General features: G+C 49.7%; 1 protein-coding gene across 38 annotated transcripts in view; it reads right to left on the bottom strand.

The window, feature by feature from the left end:
• Positions 1-12,318, bottom strand: part of SRGAP2 (SLIT-ROBO Rho GTPase activating protein 2) — a 279,310-nt gene that overhangs the window by 16,961 nt on the left and 250,031 nt on the right. For all 38 annotated transcript variants that reach the window (XR_014815658.1, XR_014815666.1, XR_014815655.1 and 35 more), the window contains exon 18: positions 1,267-1,491. Coding sequence is in view for 23 of the 38 variants with exons in the window: in XM_084976859.1 (XP_084832985.1) it covers positions 1,267-1,491 (225 nt within the window). In the remaining 15 variants the exon portion in view is untranslated. The remainder of the gene's footprint in view (positions 1-1,266; positions 1,492-12,318) is intronic.

Raw genomic sequence — 12,318 nt, 5'->3', positions numbered from 1 at the left:
GCCAGTAGGCGGAGCCCTGAACCACCGCCCCCCCAGTGCCCTGCAGCCATCTGTCAGTGATCAGAAGCCTGCCCTCCTAGTGGCGAGCCTGGGTTTCTCCAGCTCGGCCCCAGATGCTGCAATGGGCAGGCCAGTGGAGGAGACTGAACCCAGCGATGTCACGGGTGTTTTTATGTTTATCGTCTCATGGGAAGCGCTTTCCTCATGCTTTGGGTCGGAGGCTTTTTCTGTGGGAATCAGGGAGAAGCATGGACCGACTTGGCCTCTAATTAAGTACGCAACCTCCCCTGTCTGCCCCACCTCAGTCTATAGCAATGGGGCTGGCCGAATTGGTTCCAGATGTTGAATTCAGATGGAATCCGATTGGAGATGGCTTATGCTTTCAGCCCAGGCTGACACACTGTTCAGGGGAAGAGGGGAGGAGAGGAGGAGGTATGGATGTTTGGGAGTAAGAGAGGCAGTTGTCTTTGTGTCCCGTGGAAAGACGACCCTGTACGTGGCACACTGGGGACAGTGTGGGGCAGTGGGTGGTGCCCTGTACTGAGAGTCAAGGGGTCAGGGCTGGAATCCCCACCACTGGGGTGGCCTCAACGATTGTCCCTGGCTTCCCTGAACTGCAGCGACTTGATCTGTAGAGTGGAAATAGTGATTCGTTCTTTGTCTCATCAAAAGGTCTAATAAAGATGTGCTCTAGGGATTCTTTTTACTCCTGTTCCCAGCCAAGCCACGAAAGTGGGGAGAACTGGCCCTCACCTGCCTCCAATGGACCTTACCCCTCTTTCTTGTCACAGGTGTCTGAGATCATGAGGAAATCATCATTGTGCAGGCTCTTAGTCGGGAAATCATGCCTCACATCTGAACTCTTCCCGATAAGAAAGAAACTCCCTGGGACGCAGGACTGTGGCTCTCACACGAGCCAGCTCAGCGCGGGAGCTTGACCGTCGCTGCTGCCTGGTGAACGGCAACTTCGATACAAACTTCCTTTCCCGGAGATTACTAAGGTTCCTGTTATTGTCATCATCCTCTTTCGGTACGCCGCCCCCCGCCCCAGAACTCCCCTGTCAAAAAGGGAGGTGGCTTGAAGTGGCATTTGCTCTGTAGGCTGGGACCAGGTGGGGGACCTGCCTGCAGTAACTCCAGAGCTGGGCAGCTCGGAGTGGGCGGCAGGGAGGAGCTGGGTGTTTCCCTGGGTCTCGCCTGGCCATCTGGCCCCCATGCCAGGGTGTGTGGGTGATGCCATCCCTCCTCCAGCCCCGAGCCCCCTACCAGTAATCCTCCGTGCTCCCTCCTCTGCTGTAGACGGGGCCCTCCAGCTCCCTGGGGTTGGGGAAGACGTTCTCATGCTGGATGATGATGGTTTTGATCAGCTCGTTCACGTGGGCTTGGCAGGACACCTGGTCGTGGCCCTCAGGCACCGACATCAGCGAGGGCCCGAAGCAGATGGCGAGGTTGTAGGGGTCCATCATGTTCTCTTCACTGAACTGGGATAAACTGGAGGAGGAGGGAAAGGGGGCAAGCTGAGGAGCATGCGCACAAAAGCCCAGTGATCACAACTACAGCAGGCACCGCGGCAGCATGAACAGAAGGGCCACAAATGGCCACCTGCTTTTCTGGGCGTCAGAGCCCTTCCAGAAAAGTTCATGGGCGGGGGGGGGGGGGGGAAGAGAAGAGAATGACCGCCAGGACAGTCGCTCAGGAGCCCAGGAAAGGCAAAGCGGCGGTCCCTCCCTGCAGGTCTCACCTGTCTTGTTTCTCTAGCTCCCTGTTCAAATCTCCTTAGCCCCCACGCCCCCGATTCCCACCCACATCTGAGACCTTCTCCACCAAATCCCCCCCTGCTTGGAGGACATGCCACTCGGCAGACTGGATACGCTCCCACAGACCAACCCGCTGGGCTGACAGAGCAGACGGAGCTCCTTGGGCTGCCCTGGTAATGACACGGTCAGGAGACCCGGCTGTTGTGCGTGGTGTGCCTTCTTGCATAGCAAAATGATCCAATTATTAGGGCTATTCCATTCTAAGCTCTAGACTTATTTTAAAAAATAGCCAGCTGACGAGCTTTTGTATTCCATCAAGCCCGTGAATTTCTTTCTGGGACAGCTCACGCAATTGTTTTCCATTTCCATAATAGCCTCCTCTACTCTTAGGTTCAGGATTTATTCAGAAAAAGGTCAGCATGCAATTCAGCTTCTGCTCAGGTTTCCCCTGGATGCAGCCTGAGTTCCTTCTTGGGTGTTTTATCCCAGGAACTCCCCACTTGCAGCCAGAAGCTGCTCTAGCCATCTCTCCAACCCTGGCCAAGGACCCGAGCAAGCCCTTCTGTGATGAGTCCCCGCTGGTCTGTCTGGCCAGGCACTGAAGGCAGGGCTAGCTCTGGATACAGCCCCGCCCCCAACAGTCTGCAGAACAGTGAGCTCTGCCAAGGGCTTCTGCCTCCCTTAGGGGCATCTGGACGGGATTCTGACAGATCTTAAAAGGAGACCAAAGCCCTCTCATGCTGAACCAGAGGCCAGGGACTCAGCTGTCTTCATCTGCATAGCTGTTCTTCAGAATTGGGCAGAGTTTATTTCTAGTGTATCCAGCATCCAGACTCAAATGACTAAGCTGATCTCTCTCTAACTCAAGGATTCTCTCTTCTAATAAAGATCCAGATATGTCCCCAGTCCTCCTTAGAGAATCACTGCAAAACAGAGGAGCTAAGCAATTGCCATGGCTGAGAATCCCTGCTCTCTTGGATTGAGTCAAATGCAGGGAGGATCGCAACGAGGGGTGAGTGATGGATCTCAGTGGCTGGACTGCTTCATAGGAAGTCTTAATGATTTAATTTTCAAAGTCCTTTCTGACTTAAAAGAGAGCAGAGATTCAGAAAAGGCAGGAAGACGTTTTCCAACCTACTTCTTGGTCAAATTAAAACCTGGAGAGAGAGAAGCGAGAAAATTACCTTGGTAACCTCAACAGGGGCAGCGAAGGCGTGAGAAACCAAAAGGCTAGAGTTGTAGCTCTTCCCAGACTGGGCTGGTGCTGGTGTCACAGAGGGACAAGGGGGAAGGGCCTGTTTCTTTAGTGTGATCTGACAATGTTTTGGTGACATGGAAGGGAACCAGCAATTTCTAGGAAGCCTGGTGACCAAAGGGAAATAATCTCCAGCTCTGAGTGTCCCAGGCTAAGCTCTGTGAGATGGGGAATCTTGTCCAGGCTTCCAAGGCAACAGACTGCTCAACTCCTAGGTGGCTGCAATGACCAGGGGCCAGAGAGGACATGACCCTGTGGAGTGGAGTCCACTTTTCATGGGTTCAGGTCCATTTCTTACTCCCTTTAAAATACAGGCCAAGAGCCTTCTCTCTCTACCCTTCTGCAGTGGGAATACCTCAGTTTAGGAACTAAAGCCATGATTCTTAACTATTTAAGGGACACAGGCTCCTTCAAGACTTTGACAAAAACTAAAGCGTCTCTCCCCAGAGAAATGCATATATTGAGCATATAACAAATGCACACAATTTTGTGTATAATATAATGCATACAATTTTGTGTATAATATAATGACACTAATAATCCTTATAGACTCTGCAGTCTGTACCTAGTATAAGACCTCAAACAATGCTTTTTTTTACTTTTAAAGAAATATTGGAGTTCCCGTTATGGTGCAGCAGAAACGAATCTGATTAGTATCCATGAGGATGTGGGCTCAATCCCTGGCCTTGAGCAGTGGGTTAAGGATCCGGCATTGCTGTGAGCTGTGGTGTGGGTTGCAGATGTGGCTTGCATCCCGAGGTGCTATGGCTGTGGGGTAGGCTGGCAGCCACAGCTCTGATTCAACCCCTAGCCTGGGAACCTCCATACACCGTGGGTGTGGCTCTAAAAAGCAAAAAATGGGAGTTCCCGTCGTGGCGCAGTGGTTAACGAATCTGACTAGGAACCATGAGGTTGCAGGTTCGGTCCCTGCCCTCGCTCAGTGGGTTAACGATCCAGCGTTGCCGTGAGCTGTGGTGTAGGTCTCAGACGCGGCTCGGATCCGGCGTTGCTGTGGCTCTGGCGTAGGTTGGCAGCTACAGCTCCGATTGGACCCCTAGCCTGGGAACCTCCATATGCCGAGGGAGCGGCCCAAGAAATGGCAAACAAAAAAAGACAAAAAAAAAAAAAAAAAAAAAGCAAAAAACAAACAAACCACGTACAAAAACCAAAAAAAAAAAAAAAAAAAAGATATCTAAAGTGAGTAACACTGGCAACAGCTCCCTCTTTTTTTTTTTTTTTTTTTTTTTTGTCTTTTTGCCATTTCTTGGGCCGCTCCCAAGGCACATCATGGAGGTTCCCAGGCTAGGGGTCCAATCAGAGCTGTAGCCGCTGGCCTGCGCCAGAGCCACAGCAACGCCGGATCCGAGCCGCGTCTGAGACCTACACCACAGCTCACGGCAACGCTGGATCGTTAACCCACTGAGCGAGGGCAGGGACCGAACCTGCAACCTCATGGTTCCTAGTCAGATTCGTTAACCACTGCGCCACGACGGGAACTCCCATTTTTTGCTTTTTAGAGCCACACCCACGGTGTATGGAGGTTCCCAGGCTAGGGGTTGAATCAGAGCTGTGGCTGCCGGCTTACCCCACAGCCATAGCACCTCGGGATCCAAGCCACATCTGCAACCTACACCACAGCTCATGGCAACGCCAGATCCTTAACCCACTGAGCGAGGGCGGGGATTGAACCTGCAACCTTATGGTTCCTAGTAGGATTTGTTAACCACTGAGCCACGATGGGAACTTTTTTTTTTTAAAAGCTCTCTCTTTTAAAAATTGTTTTTTGGTATTGACTTCTCTACACGCCATCTCCTCTAAGGGCTCTATCCCTTTAGTTCCTGTCCATTGCACGAGGAAAGTCCTAATTGCTCTGACCGAAGCCATCCTCTTCTGCACATCTTAAAACGGTTCGATGCAGTGGTTAGGAACACAGACTTTTTGGGGGGGAATGAGAAAATCAGGATCGGTGTGGGAAACTTGTTTTTTCATCATGTACTTTCTGGACTTTTTACTTATTAATGATGCACATTTGTATCTTTGATGACATTTTAAAAGATAAAACAAAATACCCCAAAGATGTTAGCATCCAGCAGCCCTGCTTTTGAGTCCCAGCCCCATGGCTTACCAGGGCTACCATTTTGTTCTAATTCTCTAGTATCTTCAGTGTAAAAATGGGGGCAGTGATGGGCTGTTGTGAAGATTCAATGAAGCAATAGATGCAAAGCACTTAGCACTGTGCCCGGCACATAGGTGATGATCAATGTATATATTTTCTGACATTTTAATGTCCTGTGTGCCTCCGGACACAGGACTCTGGATTCCAGTCAGGGAATGGAAAGAGGGCTGGCGATGTTTGGCAGTCACTGATTTCCAGGAGTCCGCCCATCTTCTCCTGGCAGGCATTATCTAACATGCTGAGGGCTTTGCATCCCTGCATCAAAAGCTTAAATCCTCAGGGAGAGCAGGAAGCTCTGAACAGATTGCTTTACACATATGACATTTCACTTAAAAATCTTCAACTTCACAGGCCCCAGAGGTTTGATGTGGCAACAACCCATAGACCACAGGTAAGATATTATGCATCAGGGTTGATTTGGGGTTTGAAAGGAATGAAGAGAAATTGTATTCTTCACCATGGCCCCAGGTGAAATGTGGGGCTGAGAATCTGTAAATCCATGGCTTAACGGATTTCCTCAAAACATTCCTTTTTTAATTTATTTTGTTTTTTAGGGCTGCACCTGCGGCATATGGAGGTTCCCAGGCTAGGGATCGAATTGGAGCTACAGCTGCCTGCCTACACCACAGCCACAGGATCTGAGCCACTTTTTCGACCGACACCACAGCTCACGGCCACGCCAGATCCTTAACCCACTGAGCGAGGCCAGGGATCGAACCTGCAACCTCATGGTTCCTAGTCGGATTCTCTTCCGCTGCGCCACGACGGGAACTCCCCAAAACATTCCTTAAGAGGTAAGAAGTGGAAGGGGATTCTGGCTGACTCTTCCTGATGATCCTTCAAAGGCATTCCCTCATCCTCCTGGCCTACAAGGCCACCCGCCCCCATCCTCTATGCTCCCCGCATCTATCAACCCGCTTGCCTTCCTCCTAAGTGGTGAATCCCACCTTCTCCCACCCCCTGGAGAATATCACTCCAACACTTAACCTTACTCTCTCCATCATCAGTTCTTCTCTACTGGGTCATCCCCACCAGCACACAAATGTGCAATAATACCACCCATCTTAAAAATGAAGTTCTCTCTTAACCCATATCCACACCAAAATTACTGTCCCATTCTCTTCTCCCCCAACCCCCCTTTTTTTGGTCTTTTTTTATACAGCTGCAGGTATGGCATATGGAAGTTCCCAGGCTAGGGGTTGAATCAGAGCTGTAGCTGCTGGCCTACACCACAGCCACAGCAATGAGAAGTCCAAGCCATGTCTGCAACCTACACCACAGCTCACAGCAATGCCGGATCCTTAACCCACTGAGCAAGGCAGGGATCGAACCCGCATCCTCATGGATACTAGTCGGGTTCATTACTGCTGAGACATGACAGGAACTTCTCTCCTTTGTAATAAAATTCTTTGAGGGCTGTCTGTACCTGCTGACCCTGATTTTCTGCTGCTTCTTCACCCCTTCTGTTATGGATTAAATTTGTCTGCCGCTCATCTCATTCATTTGTTGAAGCCCTTACCCTCAAAATGAGTGTATTAGGAGAAAGGGCCTTTAAGGAGATAATTAAGGTTAAATGAGGTTATAAGGCTGGGACCTAAACCCTACAGGACTGGCGTCCTTAGAAGAAGAGGAAAAGAGACCAGTGCTCTCTCTCCAAGTATGTGCCCAGAAGAAAGGCCATGTGAGGATGCAGCGAGGTGGCCGTCCATCATCCAAAGAGAGAGGTGTCCCCAGAAACCAACCCTGCTGCCACCTCGATCTTGGACTCCTAGACCAAAGAACTGTGAGAAAACAAATTTCTGTTGTTTAAGCCACCTTGTCTGTGGTATTGTGTTATGGCAGCCTCGGCAGACTCACACCTTCTCTCTTTCTCCTCCCTGTCTTTTTTTTGCGTGTGTGTGCCTGCATCATGCATAAGTTCCCCGGCCAGGGATCTAACCAGAGCCAGAACAGTGACAATACTGAGTCCTTAACTGCTAGGCCACCAGGGAACTCCCCCCCTGCAACATGGTAAAATACATGCACCAGAAAATTTACCACTTTAACCATTTTCTTTTCTTTCTTTCTTTCTTTCTTTTCTTTCTTTTTTTTTTTTTTGTGTGTCTTTTTGCCTTTTCTAGGGCTGCTCCCGCAGCATATGGAGGTTCCCAGGCTAGGGGTCGAAACAGAGCTGTAGCTGCTGACCTACACCACAGCCACAGCAACGCAGGATCTGAGCCGCGTCTGCAACCTACACCACAGCTCACGGCAATGCCGGATCCTTAACCCGCAGGGCGAGGCCAGGGATGGAACCCACAACCTCATGGTTCCTAGTTGGATTCGTTAACCACTGCGCCATGATGGGAACTCCCATTTTAACCATTTTCAAGTGCACGATTCAGCAGCACTTAGCTGACTACTGTCCCACTGTACAGATCTACTGCATTTTGCTTATCCATCGTCGGCACCCCTTCTAGCTTGAACTGATCCCATCAGGATTTGCCCCCTTCCTCTCCAGCAAGACAACACTCCTCAAGGCCAGGGAGATCCATGTTGCTGATCCAGGCCTTTCCTTAGTTGACCCTTCATCGTATGACATCGGTTATCATACTCCTTCGTGAAATACTTTTTTTTTTCTTTTATGGCCACACCTGTGGCGTGTGGAAGTTCCTGGGCCATGGGTTGAATCGGAGCTGCAACTGCAGGTCTACACCACAGCCACAGCAACGTAGGATCCGAGCCATGACTGTGAACTACACTGCAGCTTGCAGCAACGCTGGACCCTTAACCCACTGAGCAAGGCCAGGGATCAGACCCACATCCTCATGGATACTAGGCAGGTTTGTTTCCATTGAGCCACCATGGGAACTCTCCTCTTTGAAATACTTTATGTGGCTTCTGGAACACTGTCTCAGTCCTTCTCTCACACCACCGCCCACTGCCACCTGCTCTGGGAGGTGTCCCTGAGCACTGCATATTAAAGAGCAACCCCCCACGCCCACCCCTCACACTCTTCAGTCCCCTAAACTGCTTTAATTTTCTTCACAGCCCTGAGCCTCTAACATATGACATGTGTACTTATTACTTTTGCCTGTCTTCTGCCAATTCTATGTGCTATGTAGGCTCCATGAGGGCAGAGACCTTGGCCGTTTGGTGTCATCTTCGATAGCCAGAAACTAAAACAAGGTCAAGCACACAGTAAATGCTTAATAAATACATGTTCAATAAATACATGAATACATGCATGAGCATCTGCGAGTCTCTAAGATAATCTGGCCAAAATTCTACTGGTCCATTTGCAAATAGAAATTAAAACCCTCCTTGTGAACGTCTGAAGAGAGCAGTGCAGACAGAATCTTTGCAAACCAGGAGGCACCTGAGATGGTGAGGTTTAAAGGAAGGACTCGGCTTTTCTGGAAAACAGTGGGGCGTCTTAACCATGAGAGAAGCACCACTCAGTCCCTCTTTTAGATTATGAAGCAATATGTGAGGACGTAGAGCGATGCTTCTTGGACTTGCATGTGCCTATGACTCACCAGGGGACGTGGTCAAAATACAGATTCTGATTCATAGGTCATTGGGGGTGGGGTGGGGGAGGGGTCGAGAGTCGGCATTTCTAACACTTTCCCAAAAGATGCGGATGCCGCTGGTCTGTGGACCACCCTTGATTAGCAAGAGACTTTTAGTATTTTAGACGGTATTGTCTGACATCTGAAGAAATCAGGTTTCAAAAGGCAAGCAGCAGAGCCAGCTGTAGTGAGGGGGCAAACACTTGGTTGTGGGGCAAACACCCACTGGGGAGTCAGATGCTGCGGCAGGCAGTCTCTACAATGAACCCCCCGGTCCTGTCTGCTGGTAATCACGCCCTTGTGCGGTTCTCTCCCTTTGGGGGTGGGCTAGATTGAGTGACTCACTTCTAGTGAATGGAATATGCCAGAAGTGCTAGGATGTCACTTCTGCGATGAGGTTCCAAGGACCGGCTGCTGTCTTTCTCGGGTGCTTTCTCACTCTGCTGCTTGGTTGCCAGCTGCCATGTCACAAGCAGCTCTATGGTGAGGCCTATGTGGTGAGGAACTGACGGAGGCCTCTGGCCAAAAGCCAGCCAAGAAAGGAGGTCCTCAGAGCAACAACCGGCAGGGAACTGAATTTTGCCAACACCACGTAAGCGAGCTTGGAAACAGATCCTTTCCCAGTTGAGCCTTCAGAAGAGCCCACAGCCCTGCTCCCAATACACTCACTGCAACCTCATGAAACCTGGAGCCAGAGGTCCCCCAACTAAGGTGCACCTAGATTCCTCATGCACAGAAACTGTGACATACTAATAAACGCTTATTGTTCTAAGTTGCTAAGTTTTAGGGTCATTTATTACATAGCAATTGATAATCAATGCAGATGCTAAAAAAATATAATGTTACTAATTAACAAGGCCTGCTGGACAGGTAGATACCCAAGGTTCATACAGTGGATTGGATACTAGCTCTAAAGATATGTAGGAACCTGGTCAGGTCCACGCAACATAGTGCACCAAATAAGGAGTATACATATATATATGAGTTTTAGGGGTTCCTTGAGATGGAGGATGTACAACCCCCCAAAAGATCATGGCCAGAAATAAAGTTCACACATCCTCAGGACCTATAACAACAAAGGGGAAGGGTCCTAAAAGTCTGGGCCCAGCCCGAGTCTTCACAAAGAGCTACCTACCAACTCTGCCTACACCTTCCTGCAAGTGCATACTTATCACCTGTCTCCTTCCCATGCAGGCAGGTAGTCTTCCCTATCCCCTGTGTCCTGCACCCCACTGATTATTTTAGGAAACACTGTGGTTATCAATGCTGCATCTTTTCAATGACATACTTTGATAGCAAGTTCGTCTTTTTTTTTTTAACCAGAAGAAAAAAGTAAAACAAAAGTCATCATTTGGATTGGTGCGCTTTCCCACCAATTTGATAGTGGCCACGATCTCAGCTCTTATGATGCCTGCTCTGTTGTCTCCTCCCACCCCTCCACTCAGCAGGAAGGAAACATGGGGAAGAGAACGAGGCCACTATGCTTATTTTGAACATGGTCTCCCCAGGACCTGTCTGCTCTCCTGCCTGGTTACCCAGGACCATCAGGCTCCTCGCTTGTGGGGAGCAGACTAGGCTCTTTGAAGGCAGGTATTGATCCATGAGGGTAGTCAAGGCTTGGTGGCCCCGGGGTGACCAAATGAGAGTCATTACCAAAGCTTCTTTCTCTGGGCAGCATGTGAGTGAGTCATAAGGGGGCTCTCAACCAAAGGCAGTCGTGGTGCTTATTCAGGGCTTGGCTGATGAATGGTGCAGGCATAGCCACGTGGAGGCAGCACGCTGCAGGGCCGGGACCCTCTGTCGCTCTGCAGGGCCAGCCACAGGGCTAGAGGATGGTCTGGTGGCCCCAGAAAGGTCTCAGGTGGGGGCTGCTAACTCAGATGCTTTTAGGGTAGGTCGAGGCTCCTGAGATGGCCTCTGAATTTGTACTTCTTTGAATTAGAGACCAGTCCACTAGGAAGACTCTTCATTTTCACAAAGATATGAGCTAAAACACCCTAGTCCCTTGATTTATTTATCGTTTTCCCTTTTTTAAATAGATTTGTGGGTCTGGAGAAATGTTCCTCCACTATATTAAAAACTACAAAGCATGAGTGATGATAATAGCAGCTGAATTCAGCCTTGACACTGGGGAGTGCTGAGGAAACCTGGGGACCGAAATGGGGAGCCCTGACCACCTCACCTAGGCAGCAGCCCTTCTTCCACAGGGAACTGCAGCCACATGGGCGTGCAAATCCCATACTGCCAAAACTAGGGATTTTTTTTTTTCCTTGCTTTTTAGGGCTGCACCCGTCATATGGAAGTTCCCAGGCTAGGGGTCGAATCAGAGCTACAGCTGCTGGACTATGCCACAGCTACAGCAATGTCAGATCCAAGCTGCATCTGCGACCTACACCACAGCTCACGGCAATGCCAGATCCTTCCAGGCCAGGGATCAAACCCGAAACCTCATGGTTCCTAGTTGGATTTGTTTCCACTGCACCATGATGGGAACTCCAGGATTTTTTTTTTTTTTCCCGAGAGAAACTAAAAAGTGAGTTTTTTTTTTTTTTAAAGAAAGTAAAACCTCCCAATATTCAAAGGTTTCAGTGTTTCTAAGACAGTGGACTTAAAGAGAAGATATCTATGAACCTTACCTGGCCAGGGGGTTGCCCATTTATAAACTGTAGGCTAGGCTACTGCAGGAGATGCTGCAGTGAAAATAATGGGGACAGACAGAGGTGCTAAAGGGAGAAGCACTGCAGGTTCTGGCCTGTTGTCTTTGCTGTCCCGTGGGGACCCCCATGTCTGCCCTGGGCGAGGACACACCGCTTAGCCAGGGAGAAATGCCCTGGCCAGGTCCAAGGCCCCTGTGGTCCTCAGACCCCTCTTCAAGCTACACTCACGCCCTGGCTGATCAGCTACCATCAGTACTGGAGGACTCCACACGGATCCTCCGCCCCACGTTTCTTCTCTGAGCATCTGATTCCTATGATCAGCTGCCCACTTACGATCTCTACCTGGAGGGCGGAAAGGTTCCCCAAGTTAACACATCCGCATCGGCATCTCGTCCTGATTCCCTCCCTCACACCTTGTCTTCCCAGCTCCATAAACGGCATCACGACTTCTCCGCTGCTCATGCCAAAAATTCAGAACTCCTCTCTTTCCTTCCATGCTACGTCCTCCCCATCAGCAGGGCCCATCGAAGCTCCGTTCCAAATAGATCCCAGACCTGACCGCATCCAGCACCCTGTATCATTACAGCCCCAGTCTAAGGTCTAAGCCACACCAGGCCCAGCCAAGACCGTCCAATAACCTCCGGTGAGGTGTTCCTGCTTCTCTCCACATTCCTCTATAGTACTTGTCCCACAAAGCAGCTGGCGGGTTTTTAAAAATACCTAAAAAAAAATCACCTGTTGTATAGCACTGGGAACTCTATCCAGTCACTTATGATGGAGCTTGATGGGGGATAATGTGAGAAAAAGAATGTGTATAGGTATGGGTGACTGGGTCACGTTGCTGTACGATAGAAAATCGACAGAACGCTGTAAACCGCTATAATGGAAAAAAATAAAAATCATGTAAAAAAAAAATCAGATTACA

Source organism: Sus scrofa, chromosome 9 (assembly GCF_054392235.1).
Source record: "Sus scrofa isolate SSC_HxYL_T2T_F1_AM1 chromosome 9, Sscrofa_HxYL_maternal_Yorkshire_Landrace_v2.0, whole genome shotgun sequence".
In the NCBI taxonomy this organism is placed as follows: Eukaryota; Metazoa; Chordata; class Mammalia; order Artiodactyla; family Suidae; genus Sus; species Sus scrofa.
The sequence above is the reverse complement of the archived record's forward strand: the minus strand, read 5'-3'. Positions and strand labels throughout refer to the sequence as shown.